The sequence below is a fragment of the Solanum dulcamara genome, chromosome 6 (assembly GCF_947179165.1).
Source record: "Solanum dulcamara chromosome 6, daSolDulc1.2, whole genome shotgun sequence".
NCBI lineage: Eukaryota > Viridiplantae > Streptophyta > Magnoliopsida > Solanales > Solanaceae > Solanum > Solanum dulcamara.
The window spans coordinates 3,209,767-3,230,921 of NC_077242.1; the positions used below are offsets into that span (position 1 = coordinate 3,209,767).

The following is a 21,155-nucleotide window of genomic DNA, read 5'->3' on the forward strand; positions in this document are numbered from 1 at the left end:
ATACTTTTTGACTATTAATTCATATTTTTGACAGAATATTATTCTAACTTATCAAAGATTAAAAGAAAGAAAATACAAAAAAAGTTTAAAAATATAAGAAGGCAAAAAAACGTTTTCTTGATTTCTCCTATTTGAATGAGGTTAAGAAAAATAAAATAATATATATATTATTTTTAAAATTATTTTTTTAATCATAAATAATTAATTTTTATTTATAAAAATATACACATAATTTGTTCTTCATAAATATTGAGGCCTATGCATTGAGCCGGCCCTGCATGCAACTGATCTCTGCCTTGCTTCTTTTGTATCGTTGATTTTGTTACTCCTTCTGTATTAAGGTTAGCAAACCAGAAACAATAAAGATGAAAATAAAAAAAATAGTATCCGAGTCCACAAAATTCAATGTGTGTCCTTAAGGAATTTAATTCGCTCACTGTACCCGACGTTATGGATTATTTCCACCCAAGATAAAACGGATAAACTATTAAAAAAGTAACGATACCTCAAACTTCAATAATTTCAGCGAACTCAAAAGTCAACAACAAAATCACGCAAAGACTCAACTTTGTTTGAAAGAAAATATATATGCAGAAGAATGAGAAATTTTGATGTTTAAAAATGATAGAAAAATCCTCTATTTATAAACAACAAATGTAGTGTGAATAGGTGTTTATTGTGGCTTATCGAAACATACACAACCCTTCTCAAAAGTCACAATCTTTCAGAAAAGTCGCAACACTTTTTAAAAAGTCACAACTTTTTGAAAAAACACAACCTTTCGAAAAGTCACAATCTTTCATTTTTCATTCACACCTTTAAAACCAAACAATCCCCCATATGAATGGGGAAATGCCTATTGTTAAAACATGTGCATGAAAAACTGTGTGATTTATAAGTAAGAATTAATTGCATCTGGATACGTAGGTTTTCCTTTGAACTTTCTGTAGTGAACATATTTTTGCAAAAAGAGATTCATACTCTCCACCTCTATCATTCTTATCCTTTTTATCTTTTTACCTAACTGATTTTCCATTTCAGTTTTGTATTACCTAAATACTTTTATTGCTTCATCATTACCACTCAACAAATAGACATAACAATAGTGCAATTTGTTATATCCCATATTTTTTTTATTTTCACAATAGGACATTTTTGGGATAACGGTAACAAGTCAAGGGCAAGGCTATGTTTGATTTTGTTGGATACATAATTCTTATGACTAAATTGGAATTTGGAAATATTGGAAAAGTTTAAGGGTAAAATTGGAATTTCACATGTGGAAATACTATAAAAGGTTAAGGACAAAATTGGAATTTCACATATGGAAATACTACAAAAGGTTAAGGACAAAATTGGAATTTCAACTTGAGAATATTAGAAAAGGTGAGGGGCAAAATTGAAATTTTACATGGGAGTCATCATCCAATTCTTAGAAGATTCAAGAGAATTGGAGAAGATAGAAGTGAGAAAAATTGAGGAAAACAAAGAAGAAGAAGAAAATCGGCTAAGGAAAAAAATAGGGAGAAAATTAAAATCTTGCTCTAAAAAATATTTTCTCCTAGTATTCCTACTAATTCAAGGATCCTCTACAACATGATGAAGTTATTTTGGAAGATAGGAGCCTTGTTTGGTTAATTGGGTGTCTTGGTGAAGTGAAAAAGTTGGAAGGAAAAGGTAAGAATTAATCCAATTTCATTATGTTATGAAGTTTGTTTATGTTGTAGTAAGTAGAGATGTGTAGAATCCATGGAAATATGGAAGTTATATGGTTGGATTTGGACATATGAATAAGTTATGTGTATGTAAGATTGTTGGCAAGAAGACTTGAATTTTTGTGTAGTATTTTTGTGTAGTATTTTTGGTGTAGTATTTGAATAGTAGTATGATAAATATTTGATGTTGAAAATGGAAGTTGGATGAAATTAATTGAAGTTGGAAATATGGGTTAGGTGATGAGATGGAAAAAATTAAGGTTGTATAGCTTGTTAATTATTGTTGTGATTCTTGGAACATAAGGGAAGCTTAAATGGTTTAAGTTGGTATTAAAATGGATTGTAGGGAATTATGTATTTTTAGTATGATTTTATAATATTATGGAAGTAAAGTTGTTCAAGTATGGATTGTTGTTGTTGATTATGAAGTTGAAAGAAGGAAATGAATTTGATTATGGAGTTGAAAGAAGAAAATAAATTGTAATAGTTCTGTTGCATTTATGGAATTTTTGGGTGAAATATGGAATTGAGGAATAATGGAATAACTTACTTGGAATATTTTTCACCTATGTTTGAATGGGTTTAAATTAGTTATGAACATGAAATATTCATATTTATTTGGAAATGCAAAGTTGGGTTGAAAGTTATTGCATTAGTTGGAAAAGAAATCAATTTATGTTATGGTGCGTTTTAAATTGATTGTTGATGGTATCGGTGTTGTTGTTGGCTTGGTTGTTGATATGGTGGCCGAGTTGTAATCTCGGGGTTGTCATATATATAAGGGAGATGCTGCCGAAATTTTTTGTAGACAAATATTGGTAAAATTGAATTTTTAAAATCTTGTGAATAGTAATTGGTAAATGTGACCAATTGTAGATTTTGGAGGAAACGGGAGTTGAATTTGGACAAACGTGAAAAGCCGATAAGGTATGTAAAGCTTTTCATTTTCTTCTCTTGGCATGTCCTAGATGTAATAGGAGTGAATACGAACCTCGGGGATCACTCTACTCTTCGAAATCGACGCTCGAAAATTTCCCTTTTCTATTCAATAGAATTGAATTAGGTAATTATGAATAGTTTTGAAAAAATTGTCTAAACTTCTAGATTTTGCACAAATAAATTCCGACTACCTTAAAACTCTTCTAAATAATGTTATAAGGTATAACACACGTGATTTGTATGCGCCACCTCATTTGACCGAGGTGGGCCCCACTATTCCGAATTTTTCTTTGTTATTCCGTTTGGATTATGTTAGGGAAAATTTGAAAGAAACTTTTTGCTATGCTTCCTAATATTATATGAATAATTATTCAGTTAAATTTCCATAATATATTTGGAAGTATTTGTACTATTATTATTATTCAAGTTTCCTTTTATGATTTATTATCGAAATTATGCCATCGAGTCTGTATAAATATTTTGTAATTTAAATTGCATTTAGTTTCTCACTACTCTATTCGTGCATACTGTAACCATTCTTTCACTGAGCCTAGGCCAGGATATGTTTTCGTGCGTATTTCTCTGCATTGTTCGCCGTGTCCCGACGTGAGGGGGCAGGTATGACATGTACATGGGGTGGTAAATGTTATGCCACGGAGTTATGCTGTGTCATGTACATATATGTTTGTGATATGATATGATTTGATATGGTCATCTGATATGATATGATTTGTTACGGAGATATTCCCTACTCTGGTGTTATGCTGTGCCGTGGTGGGATGATGGGAGGGCAACCACACTTTGTTCACCGAGTCCATAATGGGGTCGGATATGGCATATGTCTGTGCATATATGGTTTGAGATTTTGATAAGCATTTTGAAATTCTAAACGTTGATTTCATGTTTTGCATATATTATTCAGATTATGATTTTATATATTACAGTGCATACTTTACATATTCAATACATTTTCCGTACTGACCCCCTTTCTTCGGGGGGGCTGCATTACATGCCCGCAGGTACCGAAGTTCGATTTGCTGATCCATCTGTTTAGGATATTTGCTGCGTCGTTGACAGTGCTCCCTTGTTAGGAGCTTGTAATTTGGTACTGACTTTATCTCTGTATATTTGGATATTTTGGTCAGGGGTACGACGGGGTCCTGTCCCGTCATATGACTATGCTATCATCTGTAGAGGTCTGTAGACAGAGTTATGTTGTGGGTTTTGTATATATGGTTTGGGTTTTGTGTGTTTTGTGACGGCCTATCAGCCCTCGTGCCTACATCTATATTTTTTTGGATCTATTTAGCAATTTGTTTCTAATCACTACCTTTGTTTATTCGGTTAAAAGGGCTAATTTGGGATAAGGGTACGTTTGGGTGATTAATTCGGGCACCAGTCGCGGCCTACGGGGTTGGGTCGTGACACAATTGTCAATAAAAGTTATGAAATACTTTTTTTTCCACCACGAGATGATGTTGAATTCGTATCACAAATTTCAGCGTGAATCAATTCTAAGGGATCATTCTTTTCAATAGATTTACAAGAATACTTAGTATACTTAGATTCAACACAAACTTGACATTTTGATTTATTGCACTCAAAATTAGGTAAAACTTCTAAGTTGACTAGTTCTCACAAGGTGTTGTAATTGACATTTCTCAAACGTTCATGCCATAAACAATTTGACTCAAGCAAATAAGAATGACCAGAAATATTGAGTTTGAAAAGACCCTCCGTGAGATTAATATTTTCCTACAAATATTTTGTTCTTATTTATTACAACCATTGTTTAAAGTCAACACCTTGATAGTTATCCTTTCCAAGAGGACATTTCCATAACCTTCAATTTTGATTGTTGCAGAATTACCCATGAACATTAAATTCCTTAAATTTGTTACTCCTCCTGTATTAAGGTTAGCAAACCAGAAACAATAAAGATGAAAATAAAAAAAATAGTATCCGAGTCCACAGAATTCACTGTGTGTCCTTAAGGAATTTAATCTCCTCACTGTACCCGAGGTTATGGATTATTCTCTCCCAAGATAAAACGGATAAACTATTAAAGAAGTAGCGGTACCTCAAACTTCAATAATTTCAGCAAACTCAAAAGTCAGCAACAAAATCACGCAAAGACTCAACTTTGTTTGAAAGAAAATATATATGCAGAAGAATGAGAATTTTTGATGTTTAAAAATGAGAGAAAAATTCTCTATTTATACACAACAAATGGTAGTGTGAACAAGTGCTTATTGTGGCTTATCGAAACATACACAACCCTTCTCAAAAGTCACAATATTTCAGAAAAGTCGCAACTCTTTTAAAAAAGTCATAACTTTTTGAAAAAGTCACAACCTTTTGGAAAGTCACAACCTTTCATTTCCATTCACGTCTTTAAAACCCAACAGATTTAATCTCAATTTGTTTCCACTTGTTAAATAGTATTGCTGAACTAACACAATCTTATTTCTTGGTTTGGAAACAGAAACTTCTTGTTGAGTTACTCCATTTATTTCAATTTATTTGTCTTATATTTTTTAAAATCTATTTCAAAAGAATGTTCTTTCTTTTTTGTTGGCAATTCTTTAATTTAATTTTTATATATAACATGTTTAAGACAATAAAATTATTGATCATCTGAATATATCTGATTGACATTTCCATTTTATGTGATATCTTTTTTCATATAGTTTCTGCTACGAGTATTAATTTTTATGGTTGAGTTGTAAATATTCTCTACCAAGATATTTGTCGAACATCTGAATCAATATCTCATTGATTTTACTCGAGGTAAGGAGGAATAGCATATTCTTTCGATTTATCAAAAATAATTTTTCTGCCTGGTAAAGTAAGGATAAGAACTGCATATACAATATTCTACTATGCTAAATTTAAATTGTTTGGTTTACATTGATAGCTTTTGTGATGTGAACCAATGAAATAGAATTAGTACCCATGGGTCATTTCTTCAACAAAATAGTCACCTTCAAGAAATTTTAAATTCAATATGGAGTTTCCCGTAGAATTTGAAACTCAAAGCGATAATTTTTATTTATTTTCACTTTATAAACAAATATATTTATTAGATTATGAAAATATTCCTTGGCAAAAATTCAGGAAATAAATTAGTAAAATGATTAGTAAAGATCTGATAGACTAAAATAGAGCGTCTCATTTACTGTAGAAAGACGAAAGAGGGTCCATTTTAAAAGCAGGAAAAACTACAGCTGCCTATTATAAGTAGCCAAAACTTGACTGTCTCAGTTGAAAATGAAACGTAAAAAATTCCCCAATCTTACAAATTTAAATTTTGTCTACGATTGAAATTCAGTTTTTTCTCAATCCTACCTAATATACAATACATATTATACTTGATTTTTTTTTTCTATCGCCATGTCGGAAATCTCAGGATCACTATCACCATCATCACCATCATTGTCAATATCATCATTATCATCGTCAAAACAAGATGATAGTGCACTTGTTCAACTAGTTTCAAAATCGACATCCGAGAGACTTTTGGGAAAGTATTTCGATGCTTTGGAGTTCGATTTTAATTATGAACAGAGTAGCATATGGTCTCCTTTAGTTGTTCCCAAAAGAATTTTCTTGACATCTCCATCCAAGTTATTGTACTCTGAAAAGGGAAATTATTACTGTTTAATCAAGAACCAAAAGGGTACTTCCAAGAAGTCATCACATTGGCTCAAAAATTGTATCAATTCTTGCTTCCGTTTATGGTAATTATTTTCATTCATATCCAAATTTAAAATTCTCTTGCTATTTCATCGATAGTGGCGGAGCCAGAATTTTTTCACTACTTTTTGTTGTCTAGATTGTTTGATGTGCATTTTCTTTTATATAAAGAGCGTGTTTGAATCAGAAAACAAATTATTTTATGGAGATTCAATTTTGCTTTGTAGGTTGTAGCATCCTGAATAGGGGAAAAGCGTGAACAACATAGTTGCGGTGGAATGGTTGATATCTATTCACTCTTAATTAAGTTAGTCCTAGAAATGAAAAAAATCATGTTGAGAGTGTCGTTCTCTAAAATGAGCCTACAATGCCTGAATTGAAATTTAGTTGGATTTCAATGTAATGTGGATACCGAACTTGGAAAAAAAAAAGGGGGGTGTGGTGGGGCGGACATTTGCTACGGGATAGTTGAAGTAAGGTCTTGTTTAGAACCATTCCATGTTTGAAAATACTGAGTCCTTTTTTCTTCCTTTTTTTTTTTAATGGAGGCGGCTCCAATAATATAAAGCGGAGAAAAATAAAAAATAAGGTTTCAAATCCTAACAGAAACAAAAAGTATTAGATAATATTTTCTCATTTCAATTTTGATGGATATAATTATTCGATATATGTATATTAATGAATGAAACATATGCAAACTAGCATGAACATTATTGTAATATATATACACACATAATAGAAAGTAGGGGACCAGTGAACTAGCAAATTTTGGAACATAAGTACTCCCTTTGTTTCAATTTCTTCGTCATGTGTCGATTCGGTACAAAATTTTGAACCATCAATTTTTTTTTGACATTTTAATTCTTAAATATCCTCCTCTTATTATTATTTTTTAAAAAACTTTGCTTCTCTTTTTTGTCCAGAGATTATTGTAGAACAAAGACCAATTTGCAGACATGTCACCGTCACGTATATTTAGAGAATAGTAAAAGTTAAAAACATATTTGAATGGTATAGTGACCCTTCATCAAACATACTCTGAATAAGCTTACAAAAAAGAATTTTCAGTCTCTGGAATTTCAGTTAAAGTCGCAGATTTGCTTTTTTGATATTCAAATTTATTGCCCAGTTGCGTTATTCAAATTCTAATTTGCAATTAAAATTTATTTTAGCTTTTAAAGGCCGCAAAAAATGTGAGATAATATACCATGTCTGTAATGCACATAGATGGCTACCTTGATACATTCAAGGAGTTTATTTATTGCCTAAGCTGATATGCCCAATAACCATTAACATTAAAAATTAATATTCTACATGTTTATAATAAGGTATAGTAATTATGTATTAAGATGGAATATAAATTACATCGATAAACCTGAAAGAATTAAAGAGAGGAAGAGGATGAAATAAATATTTTCTGTGTCTTATTAATGGTATATACCTATGGTTTATATAGGAACATACAGTAGTTATAATAAAGACAAGTAGGGATGGGCTACACTTATTCTATTTGTACAATATTCTACTTGCCCATAATTACATGGGCATAATTATTTTTAAATGCATTAATTTAAATCTACTTGTGGAAGATTATATATATATATATATATATATATATATATATATATATATATATATATATATGTGTGTGTGTGGAGGAAAGCTGTCCACGTGTGTGTCCACGTGTGTGTGTCCAAATAAGAAGGCTGAAGAGTTAAAACTCTTCAGCTTCTTCTTCTTTCTTCTGCGTTTTCTCTTCTCCTTCTTTAGGGTTTTCATCAGTTTTCTTCTTCCTTTCTTTTTCTGCTTTGTGGTAGTATTCTTCTCCAACATCCCCCCTCAAGTTGGAGGGGAGCGTCATTACCTTCAACTTGCGCAGGATCGCCTGATGAGAAACCCCAGAAAGGGGCTTAGTGAAAAGATCGGCAAGTTGGTCTTTGGAAGGAACAAACGAGAGAGTAATCAAACCAGATTGAAACTGTTGACGCACAAAATGACAATCTAGCTCAACATGTTTGGTGCGCTCATGGAATACCGGGTTTCGAGCTATATGGATGGCTGCTTGACTGTCTGAACGTAGCGGAATCGGAAGAGAAATCGGAGCAGAAAGATCTTCAAGAAGGCAAACTAACCAAGTAAGTTCAGCTGTAACACGACGCATGGACCTGTATTCTGCTTCTGCGGAGGACAGGGAGATCGAGATTTGTTTCTTCGATTTCCAAGAAATTGGAGCTCCTCCGAGGGTAATAAAAAAACCACTGACCGATTTGCGTGAATCTTTACAGGATGCCCAGTCTGTATCGCAAAAGGCCAGTAAAGAAAATGATGGAGCAGAAGAAAGTAGGATGCCCTGAGCTGGATCTGTGCTTAGGTAGCGTAAAACGCGTAAGGCAGCCGAGAAATGGGACAAACAGGGTCGTTGCATATATTGACTCAGAGCAAGAACAGCAAAACTTAGATCTGGACGAGTGTTGGTCAAATAATTCAACTTGCCGACCAAGTGACGGTAAAGGGTGGGATTATCCAAGCGAGGACTGTCGTCTGCTCGAAGCTTGAAGGAGGGATCCAGCGGAGAGTTAGCAACAGGCAGATGAGACACGTCGAATTCATGAAGAAGGTCCATGGTAAACTGTCGTTGATTTACAATAAATCCTTGATCCTCCCTCAAAATTTCCATGCCAAGAAAGTGGTGAATATCTCCTAGATTTTTAACTCTGAATTCTGTGTTGAGGAAGCATTTGATATTTTCGAGTTCATTCAAATCGTTTCCAGTGAGAAGAATATCGTCGACATATACTGCTAAGATAGAAGTAAGTGTCCCATTGTGTTTGAAAAAGAGGGAGTAATCGTTCAAAGAGGAGGAATAGCCTTTGAAGGCTAAGGCTCCTGCAAGTCGAGCATACCACTGTCGGGAAGCCTGCTTTAAACCATATAAGGATTTCTTCAGAAGGCAGACATGGGAAGGACTAGGAGGTGTCAGTCCCGCTGGGAACTTCATAAAAACTTCTTCTTGAAGGTCACCATGCAGGAATGCATTGTTGACATCCAATTGTGAAACAGACCATTTCCTTTTAGCTGCAATGGTAAGTAGGCACCGGATAGTGGTCATTTTCACAACAGGTGAAAAGGTCTCTCCATAATCTATTCCTTCTCTTTGTATATCCCCCCTCACGACCAGTCTGGCCTTCAGTCGTTCAATGCTCCCATTGGAAAGATGCTTTATCTTGTATACCCATTTGCAAGGTAAAGCTCTTTTTCCTTTAGGCAGCAAAACGACATCCCAGGTGTGATTGGTTGCCAAGGCCTGAAGTTCGGAGTTCATGGCCTCTCTCCATGCTGGATGTTGGGAAGCCTGGTTATAGCAGCTAGGCTCAGTGATATTAGTGAGGGAGAGAATTAGTTTCTGATTGTGGAGGGACAGGGAGGAGAAAGCATAGCCCTTTGGCTTGTGAGAGTGACCAAAACAAGTTGTCCATGAATCAGTGAATATTACACTATTGCAAATGTAATCTTTTAGATATCCAGGTTCGTGAGACATCCTGCTAGATCTTCTTGGTAGAGCTGTTATAGGAGCAATGGCAGAAGTATCTGGTGATGTAGGTGGGGATGTTTGTTGAGGAAGTGTGGGTTCAGATTGGGGTCTGTAGGTAGAAGCATTAGGTGGAGGTACTGAGGGTGTAGCTGGGTAAAAAGGATCATGATCTGAGGAAGAAGGGTAGTTCAAGAAAATAGGTGTGTGAGAGCTATCAGATGAGTTGAAAGGGAAATGTGATTCATGAAATCTAACATCTCTGGATACAAACACTTTCTTTGTATCAAGAGACAACAATTTATACCCCTTCTGCTGTAATGGGTATCCCAGCAAAACACAAGCAGTAGCCCTTTCATCAAACTTGTTTCTCCCTTGTCCCAGGGTGGAGGCATAACACAAACATCCAAAGTTCCTTAAATGGTCATAAGTAGGTTCTTGTCTAAGAAGTACTGCATAAGGTGTTTGTCCCTTTAGAACACTAGATGGTAGTCTATTAATGATGTGAGTGGCAGTTAAAATAGACTCTCCCTAGTAAGTCATAGGCAATTTTGACTGAAACATCAATCCCCTTGCAATTTCTAAGAGGTGTCTATGTTTTCTCTCAACAGTTCCATTTTGTTGAGGTGTGGCAACACAGGACAATTGATGTAAAATTCCTTGAGAAGCAAGGAATGCTGATTCCTGTGTCCCTTTCCCCAATTCTAAGGCATTGTCAGATCTGATCATTTTAACCTTGACATTGAATTGTCTTTCTACCATGGATAGGAAAGTTTTCAGTACAGGGAAAGCATTGCTTTTAGTGCTTAGTAAGAATGTCCATGTCCCTCTACTGTAGTCATCTACTATGGTGAGGAAGAACCTGAAACCATTATAAGTGCTACACTTGTAGGGTCCCCAAATGTCTATATGAATGAGGTCAAAGATATGTGTGGATTTTATGCTACTAATAGGAAAGGGTTGTCTAGTGTGTCTAGCTCTAGGGCATATGTCACAAACAAGATCAGAAGTGGATTCACATGAAAGAAAACTTAAATGTTTCATTGCTGTAAATGGAAGATGTCCCAGCCTTACATGCCAAAGTTTCACACTAGGAGTAGCATTAACATGTGCTGAATTGAAAACTGAAAATGATTGTGGGATGGGATCTGAGGATACATCATTTGGATTAAAACTACTGCTAGATTTGTCAGTGTTGGAATCCAATAAATAGAGTCCTTCTCTAACTTCACCAAAAACTTGAGGACTCCTCACTGAAAGGTCCTGCAAGAAACATCCAGTAGCAGTGAATAGGACATCACACTGAAACTGAATACAGAACTTGTGAATTGAAAGTAAATTATACTTAAAATCTGGCACAAGCAGTACATCAGTTATGACCTTCCCTGGCAGAATAGAAATGCTCCCTATATGGGTCACACTTACCTTGAAGGAATTAGGTAAATTAATGTTCAAAGGTATGGGGAGAGGTTTCAGAAATAAGAAGGAACTGGGGTCAAAACACATATGTTCTGAGGCTCCTGAATCAATTATCCAAGTATTTTGCTTAAGATTAGTGGGTACAGAATTTGAGTATTTAAGGATGGTACCAGCTACTGCATTTGCATTGATTCCTGCTTGTGTGAACTTGCTTTGCTTGTACATTTGTATCATCTCTGCAATCTGCTGCTTGCTAAACTGTTCCTCAAAATTTCTATCACTGATTTCAGGATCTGTCCTCCCAATATCTTCATCTGCTTGCTGAGTCAAGGTTGCATATGCCTTAATCTGAGGCTGATAATTTCTGGAGTTGGTGAACTCAAAATCTGCAGGAAATCCATGTAATCTGTAGCAATCATCATGCACATGGCCTGTTTTCCCACAATAAGTGCATGACAGGTTTGGATCATATTTCTTCTTTCCCTTAAGCCTGTTCTGTGGCTTATTATGTCTCTGGCTCTGACCTGGATTGGTATACTTCTGGTATGTGCTTGTTCCTCTTATTGCTTGGTGTTTGAATCTCTGTGTATTTCTCCCCTGTCCATTGGCCATGAATGCTGCAAACTCAGCAAATAGTTTGTTGTCCTGTTGTTTTGCTTGACTTGCTGCCAAAAATGATCCAGAATCAGAGATGTAGTTTGTGTTTGCATACACTTCCCTTTGGTTCTCATCCTGCAAAAGTAGTGAATATGCAACATCCATTCCAGGTAAAGGATTCATCATAAGTATATTTCCCCTTGCCTGAGCATATACATCATTTAGTCCCATTAGGAATTGAATCAGCCTTTGATCTTCTAGTGATTTTGTTAATTTTGCTTTACCATCACAATTGCATTGACATGAGCAACAAACAATTACATTTATCCCATCCAATTCATCCCACAGTCTCTTAAGTTTGGTGAAATATCCTGCAATGTCACTATTCCCTTGTATTAGACTTGTTAATTCCTTTTGCAGGTGATAGAGTTTGGCACCATTTGATTTGCCAAACCTCTGCTCCAGACTGTCCCAAAGTTCCTTAGCAGTTTTGGAACTCATTACACTGTCTGCAATGTCCTTAGAGAGTGCATTTGATATCCAACATATAATCATGTCGTTAACACAACTCCATTGTTCAAACTCTGCAGATTCCAATTCTGGAGCCTTGCAGGTTCCATTGATGAAACCAAGCTTCTTCTTGGCTGATAGGGATAGGAGGATGGATCTTCTCCAACCTGGATATCCTCTTCCGTCGAAAATATTGTTAACCAGCGTCATACCAGGTGAGTCTGAATTGTTTAAGTGGTAAGGATGGCTGCTTTCATATGTGTTCCCTTTCTCACCATTTCCTGATTTGATTTGAGTTGTTTCAGGCATTTTGAAGATGATATTGATGTAGATTTTGAAGATGGAGCTGATGTGTCTTACACAGATCTGTGCTGAGCTTAGAGGTGCTCTGATACCATGAAAGAATTAAAGAGAGGAAGAGGATGAAATAAATATTTCCTGTGTCTTATTAATGGTATATACCTATGGTTTATATAGGAACATACAGTAGTTATAATAAAGACAAGTAGGGATGGGCTACACTTATTCTATTTGTACAATATTCTACTTGCCCATAATTACATGGGCATAATTATTTTTAAATGCATTAATTTAAATCTACTTGTGGAAGATTATATATATATATATATATATAAATATATATATATATATATATATATATATATATATAAATATATGTGTGTGTGTGGAGGAAAGCTGTCCACGTGTGTGTCCACGTGTGTGTGTCCAAATAAGAAGGCTGAAGAGTTAAAACTCTTCAGCTTCTTCTTCTTTCTTCTGCGTTTTCTCTTCTCCTTCTTTAGGGTTTTCATCAGTTTTCTTCTTCCTTTCTTTTTCTGCTTTGTGGTAGTATTCTTCTCCAACAAAACCCTTAAACTAGTTCGTATATCTATTTAGATGTTTGAACTAATGTCTATTTCAATTGATAAAGTATTTCTATTTGACACTTTCGACTCACATTTTGAAAAAGATTTTTGTCTGGATTCTGAAGTGTCCATCACATGAACAAGATGACAATTTAAAAAATGTCATTAGATTTGATTATATACATAAGCCTCAATAAGTTGTAACACCTCAAGTTTAATTTTTTCATATTGAGATCGATGTATAATTGAAGGAGATGACGTGTTTTAAAATTTTAACTTATCGATGTAACTGGTGCTAATTGAGAAGCACAAAAAATTTTACAGTTGAACCAAATGATAATTTGAATATTTAAATGAAGTATAATATATTAACAAAATTTAAAGGAATGTCCGTGTATTCCGCCTATTATATTTCTAATTTCTCCCCGTTTGCGCCAAATTCTGTTTAATTAATTCCACATTAATTTCCAAGTCGTTGTAATTCCTTCATTTCACCTTCTGGCCCTCTTAGTTATTATCCTCCTGCTTTTGCCTGGGTCGGATTCTCAGGTGCGAAAGGCTGGTTATAGGGGTATTAGGAGGGGTAGAGGTAGATTGGAAAAATATTGGGGAGAGGTGATCAATTAGACAGGATTTGGCATAACTTTATATTACCGAGAACATGACTCTACATAGGAAGGAGTTGAGGACGCGTATTAGGGTAAAAGGTTAGTAGGGGTAAAGTGTTGTCTTTGCCTTATGTTGTGTATTGTGTTTCGATTATCACACTATTTTACTATTTTATTGTTTCTTTCTTGTAGACTTTACATTGTCTTTCTTATTAACAACTATGTTTTCTTCATTGTTTCTTCTTCTTCTTCTTTTCCTTGGGTTTGATGCACCTGAGCCGAGGGTCCTTCGAAAACAACCGAGATAGTGGTAAAATTTGCGTATATTTTTACCTTCCCCAAACTCCACTTAGTGGGATTTCAGTGGGTATGTTATTGTTGAATCTACATTCTACTCCAATAATTTTGTTTTTTGCGGATTGTGATTTTTCACTTCACTTGTATATATGACAAAACTATACTAGTAGAGAAAGAGAGTCTCTAGAACATGCACATTAATGTTCGTTAAGGAGACATTATATCATCTGCAGTGTTTTAGTTTTGGTGTGCACGCAAAGTCCATCTCTACTTTGAATCTTTTTTCCAAAAAAAGGGGGGAAAATATATGAACATAACTTATAACATGCATTTCAATTCCTTCCACGAAATGAGGATCATAAAAAGTTACGAGTTTATGCTCTTTCACCAACTTTGACACTAGTGACTCACTTCACTAAAAAGCCATATAACAGTATAGTAAAAATGCACTATATATAGAGGCGGGTCTAGAATTTATAGAATATAGGTATATCATTAAAAAAAGAATAAAAATATTAAGTGGATATTGATTTCTATTTCTCTCTATATAAATACCTCAACATTCAAGTGAACCATTCAGATAATATTACATATATCAGCAATTCTAATATATATATATATGTATATATATATACGGAGAAATCATAAATTCACGTGCACCATATTTCGTTCGGTAAATAATATTAATGTTACTCCAATACGTAACTGATCCATTTGCTTAGTGTATGTGTTAATTAATTAAGACCGAATCTACACTTTTCATTGATTGTCCATTTGCTTGCAAAGGTCAACAAGAGAAACAAAATGTCAACAATGCACGGTTGTAATGAAGTGATAGGTGCATTCATCCTTAATTAAGAGGTCTCTGATTTGATTTTCTTTATGTACAGAGTCATTTTTATTAGGAACTGCCTTTGTTAGGGAACATTTTAGCCCTCAATGTGGGACATCCTGACGTGAATCCAATTTTAGTCAAGCTCCAATGTGGCTATCGGATGAAAAACTAAAAAAAATAATCTCAACCATGCATGCAACTCTTCTTATCTTTGTTTTAGCATATGAAGAAAAATATTTTTTTTATATTTGATTGGTCAAAATATTTTGATTTTATTTTTTAAAAGTTTATTAAAAATAATCAGGAAAGAAAATGTTATGAACTCCAAAAGACTGAAATTATTTGTTTTTGTTACTGTTTTAAGTCGTGTAACGCAATGAGTCGATCGTTGTCAATCTTGTCACAGCATGCATCATGAACTCGAAGGTTTTAATCGCATTTCGTGGAAGGAAAATAGAGTTAAGTGTTGACCATATTACTGAAAATTATGCCTTCAAAAATACAAGTCACTGTACATGATATACACATGCCCTTTATGAACGTTGTGCATTTTCTTGACCCTTCTTCGTTTCTCTTCAATTTAATTTTAGTTTTTTTAGAGGTTCGATATTTGTATCGAAGTTTTAATTAATTTGAATTCGTATTTTGTAGGATTCATCTAATAAGATTTTTTCACAGTCACGATTTAATTCCGAAACCTCTACTCAAGTTTTTGCACGAATTATCATTCCTATTTTGAAGTGATATTTAATTTTTATTCTCAAATTAAATGATTTATTTAATTTTTGCTCCAATTGCTCATTTAATATAAAAAAAAAACTGTGAACAAATATACCTTTATCTAACCAGAACTAATTTGTTCAGTTTAAGTTTAGAAAGTTTTTACCTCCCCTGACATAATTTTGTAGGAATTTTTTTAGATTTCATTATAGTATTTAGAAACTAGAGTTATGGATTTGACGCATATTTTAATTTATCATTTTAAGAGGAAAATAAATTGATAGGTAATGTGAAATTTTATGATACGAACTTATAAACTTATGTTACGAAAAAATTATTTATTATTTCAATATTAAAGATAAAGACATTATGAAAATAACCCACTTCTAATTAAAAATAAGCGATATCATATGCATCTAGGTGAAGTGAACATATATCCATAATCCACACAACCATATAAGCAAGTGATGTTCTTTTGAAAACATCTATATAATGGGAACAGCAAATGCTGGCGGAGTAGTAAGCAAGTGATGTTCTTTTGAAAACATCTATATAATGGGAACAGCAAATGCTGGCGGCTTATATACTACTCTAGTTTAGTTCATCTGTACCTACCCAATTTCCAAGACATTTCCTAGGAAACACAAGCAAAACTCTTCTTTTTCTCAATAATTCAATTATTACTAATGACCTAATAAATAACTTTTATAGTCTAGATTTCTTAAACGTTTCGTATTTCGTTGCCTATAAATAACTTCTTTTCTTCTTAATAAACTCACTTCTCTTTATTATTTGCTCCCAATATTAAACTATATATAACTCTCTATTTCTCTACTAGAACTTGCTATTTTAACAATTAGCAATGGCTCGTTTTGCATTATTAATGCTTTTGATTGCTTTGGTTATTATGTTAGTTTGTGTTGTACCGGGTTTTGAAGCAAGAATCCAATTGAATAACAAGGATAAGATGAAGAAGGACGATCTTTTTCCTATTCAAAATGTCTTTCCTAAGTTCAATAACCCGGCTTCTTCGGCCCCAAGCAAAAAAGGTCACACCACATTAGGTAGTACCAAAACACAATATGTTGGTAGCAATGTTGGTCGCAATTTGGAGTCGGTCCCTAGTCCTGGAGTTGGCAATTTTGATCACAATTTGATGTCAGTTCCTAGTCCTGGAATTGGAAATTTTGATCACAATTTGGTGTCAGTCCCTAGTTTTGGAATTGGCAATGTTGATCACAATATGCAATCAGTCCCGAGTCCTGGAATAGGCAAGTTTGGTCGCAAATTGAAGTCAGTCCCTAGTTCCGAAATTGGTCATGTTGATCGCAATTTGAGGTCAGTCCCTAGTCCTGGAATTGGCCATGTTGATCGTAGTTTGGGGTCAGGCCTGAGTCTTGGAATTGTCCATGTTGATCACAATTTGAAATTTGTCTCGGGTATTGAAACTGTTAATTTTGATAGCAATTCAGGCCCTAGTCCTGGAATTGGTCATGTTTATCGCGATTTGAGGTCAGTCCCAAGTCCTGGAATTGGCCATTATGTTGATCACAATTTGAAACCAATCTCAAGTATTGGAACTGTTAATATTAATTTTGATAGAAAATCAGGCCCTAGTCCTGGAAGTTTGAGGTCAGTCCCGAGTCCTGGAATTGGCCATGATGATCGCAGTTTGAGGTCAGTCCCGAGTCCTGGAATTGGCCATGATGATCGCAGTTTGAGGTCAGTCCCGAGTCCTGGAATTGGCCATGATGATCGTAGTTTGAGGTCAGTCCCGAGTCCTGGAATTGGCCATGTTGATCGCAGTTTGAAGCCAGTCTCAAATCCTAAAATTGATCATGTTAATCGCAATTTGAGGCCAGTCCCAAGTCTTAAAATCAGTCAATGATCACTCCATTCGTAAACGGGCAACTTCTGATTTTGCAGTAGGGTGCAATATATTAAGTACAATATTATGTGACAGTTTGTTTATGGACATATATGCTTATTAATTAGTTAATGCGACATTTTCATCATGTATTAATTCTAGTCAGTATTGTGCATGATATAAATATTCCAAAGGTCTTTACCGAATTATATACGGTATTAGAATTCATATAACCTGGCAATCATCTATTTGACTTAGTTATATATCTCAATTACATCAAGATTGATCGTCATAATTATTGTATTTTCGAGGGTTGAATAAAAAGGATATATTAATCTTAAATGCTACGTGGCACGTTTCCTTTTTAATCTGCAAATATATTTATTTTTATAATTTAAAACAATTTAACAATAACATTTTAATTTAAGCTATTCAAGAAAAGTAATTTTTCTTAATTTTTAAAGAACTTGTTTTAGGATGAAAAATGGTTTCCTCCATACACACGTCACATAAAATTTGAAGATGTAGTGAAATAATCCCCACTCCAAAATCCAAATCAAGTAATTAAAGTTATCTTATGGGATAAATTTACATGAATCTCACTGAAAATTACATTAAATATTCAATTAAATAATACTAATATTCTTAATTTGCAGGAAATAGAGAAAAGAAAATTTCTCGCTACTCAATTTATGTGATTTAATTTGACTCAGATATGTAATTTAAGAAAGTAAATGAGGTTTGTAAATTTTATAATTTCAAAATAATGTACATAATATTCCAATTGTCCTTTTTTAAAACTTGTGATCTTAAACATGCCCTTAATGAATGTTGTGCATTTTCTTGACCCTTCTCCATTTCTCTCAAACTAATTTTTAGTTTTTAGAGATTCGATATTTGTATCGGAGTTTTAATTAATTTGTTCGCGTTTCAAAGATTCATCTAATAGGATTTTTTCATAGTCACGATTCAATTAATTGTGAAACCTCTGATCAAGTTTTTGCACAAATTATCGTTCCTATTTCGAAGTGATAATTAATTTTATTCTCAAATTAAATGGTTTTAATTTTTTCTCCTATTGCTCATTTAATAAAAAAATAAATTGTGAACCAATATACCTTAACTAATTATTTTTCGATTTAAGTTTAGAGAATTTTTACCTCCCCTGACTTAATTTTGTAGAAATTGTTTAGATTTCGTTGTAGTGTTTAGAAATCAGAGTTATGCTTTTGATGCATATGTTAATTTATCATTTTAAGAGGAAAATAAATTGATAGATAATGTGAAATTTTATGATACGAACATCTAAAGTTATGTTAGGAGAAAAGTTATTTGTTATTGAGTATCAGAGACATAATTTGTTACGATATTATCTATCTTTTATTATAAAACTTATTAGTATAATGGGAACAGCAAACGATGGCGGCTTATACTAACTCTAGTTTAGTTCATTGGTACCTACCCAATTTCCAAGAGGATACACAAGCAAAACTCTTCAATTCTGAATAAATCAATTATTACTAATGACCTAATAATAACTTGTGTAGTCTAGATTTCTTAAACGTTTCGTGTTTTGTTGCCTATAAATAACTTCTTTTTCCTTAATAAACTCACTTCTCTTCATTATTTGCCCCCAATATATTACACTAGATCACTCTCCATTTCTCTATAGAACTTGCTAGTTTAACAATGGTGATCACTGTTTGAGGTCAACCCCGAGCCATGGAATGGGCCATGTTAATAGCAGTTTAAAGTTAGATTCAAGTCCTGAAATTGATCATATTGATCGCAATTTGAGGTCAGTTTTGAGTCATGAAATCAGTCATTGATCGTGAAATTCGTAAATGGCAACTTCTGATTTTGCAGTAGCATGCATTATATTAAGTACAATATTATGTGACATTTTGTTTATGGACATATATGTTTTTTAATTAATTAATGCGACATTTTGATCGACATGTATTAATTCTTGCTAGTATTATGCATGGACTAAGTATTCCAATGGTCTCTACTGAATGATGTACATAGTACGGTAGTAGAATACATAAAACCTGGCAATCATCTATTTGACTTAGTTATATATCTCAAGTACTTTTAGATTGATCGTGTAAAACTGAAGATTAATTATTAACAACAAAATTTTAATTTAATCTATTCAAGAAAAGTAATTTTTCTTAATTTTTAAAGAACTTGTTTTAGGATGAAAAATGTTTTCCTTCGTACAGAATATAGACGTCACATAAAATTTGAAGATGTAGTGAAAGTAATCTCTACTCCAAACCAAGTTATTATCTTATGGGATAAATTTACATGAATCACACTCAAAATTACATTAAATATTCAATTAAGTAATACTAATATTCTTAATTTGCAGGAAATAGAGAAAAGAAAATTTCTCGCTACATTAGGTTGCATATGTCTTAAACTCACTATAATAATGAAAGCTTAATTTATTAAACCCAAGCAGTATACATATAACAAGTGATAACAAATGATTGAAGGTAGATGAGAGGATTCAGCCATTCAAGAAGGGAGATAAGGAGTAACATAATCTTTTGACCCAATAATATGCATAACTTATTTGCATCACATTTGTTTTTACTTTATTACATAAATAAATTGATTAATGCTTTGATAAATTAAATTTAATGATTATTCGTAAAATTTAGAAAAAGAATTACATTAGGGATGCTTGTATCTTATTTGCTTTTTGTTTTCTCTTTATTTCTCAAATAAACAAATTGACATTTTGATAAATTTAATAAGAGAAAACGTCATAAATAGTTCCTTTATCTATAGGCGTAGATCTAAAATGGTCCTTTCGGGTTTAGTTTTTTAAGTATTCAAAACTTATTAAGTTTGGTCTCTGTTCATTTCTTATGCAAACAACTTGAGTTTATATTAACATAATTCATGTCTCCGTGAAATCAAGTCTTCATTTCAGTTGTTTCTTTCTCTCTGATACTTTTTATTTAAAATACTATTTATGAAAAGAACTCCAACCTCAACGATTCAAAATAAAATTTATGAGAAAAAAAGATATAAGTCAAATAAATTGAAGCGAGAAGTATATATTATTGACCTTGGATCCGAATGTTCGGATAAACTTAGAAGCTGATCAATAAAACTTATACTCTTAAAAATGTATATATGCTTAATTAGTTCTAAAATGTCAGTGTATCTAAGACTTTTTTTACTATGAATAATATTATAGTGTTACTTAATTAGTGTAACTGATCCATTTGCTTAATTAGTGTATGTGTTAATTAATTAAGACCGAATGTACACTTTACATGGATTGTCCGTTTACTTGCAAAGGTCAGCAATAGAAACAAATTGTCAACCATGCATGCAGCTCCACTTATCTTTGTTTTAGCAGGTTCGGAGAAAAATATTTTTTTGCATTTGATATGTTAAAATATTTTGATTTTGTTCTTTTAAAAGTTTCTTTAAAATAATCGGAAAAATAATTTATCTAGTGAAAATATGAGAAAATGTTATGAATCATGTTGACTCCATAAGGGACTATGAGCTAGAAATGGTGAATGAGATTGATT

At 33.2% G+C, this 21,155-nt stretch overlaps 1 protein-coding gene and 1 long non-coding RNA gene across 2 annotated transcripts; both read left to right on the forward strand.

Moving 5' to 3' along the window:
* The first annotated feature begins 1,346 nt into the window (after positions 1-1,346).
* LOC129892262 (uncharacterized) lies at positions 1,347-4,122 on the forward strand. The gene is made up of 3 exons (XR_008767288.1): positions 1,347-1,677; positions 2,592-2,642; positions 3,674-4,122. It is a non-coding gene; the product is annotated as an uncharacterized LOC129892262 (long non-coding RNA).
* A 12,421-nt stretch (positions 4,123-16,543) lies between these two features.
* Positions 16,544-17,831, forward strand: LOC129893078 (uncharacterized). Its single transcript, XM_055968569.1, has 2 exons — positions 16,544-17,024; positions 17,364-17,831. The coding sequence occupies exons 1-2, from the start codon at positions 16,594-16,596 to the stop codon at positions 17,617-17,619; spliced, it is 687 nt and encodes a 228-aa protein (XP_055824544.1). The 5' UTR covers positions 16,544-16,593; the 3' UTR covers positions 17,620-17,831.
* Positions 17,832-21,155: the final 3,324 nt, after the last annotated feature.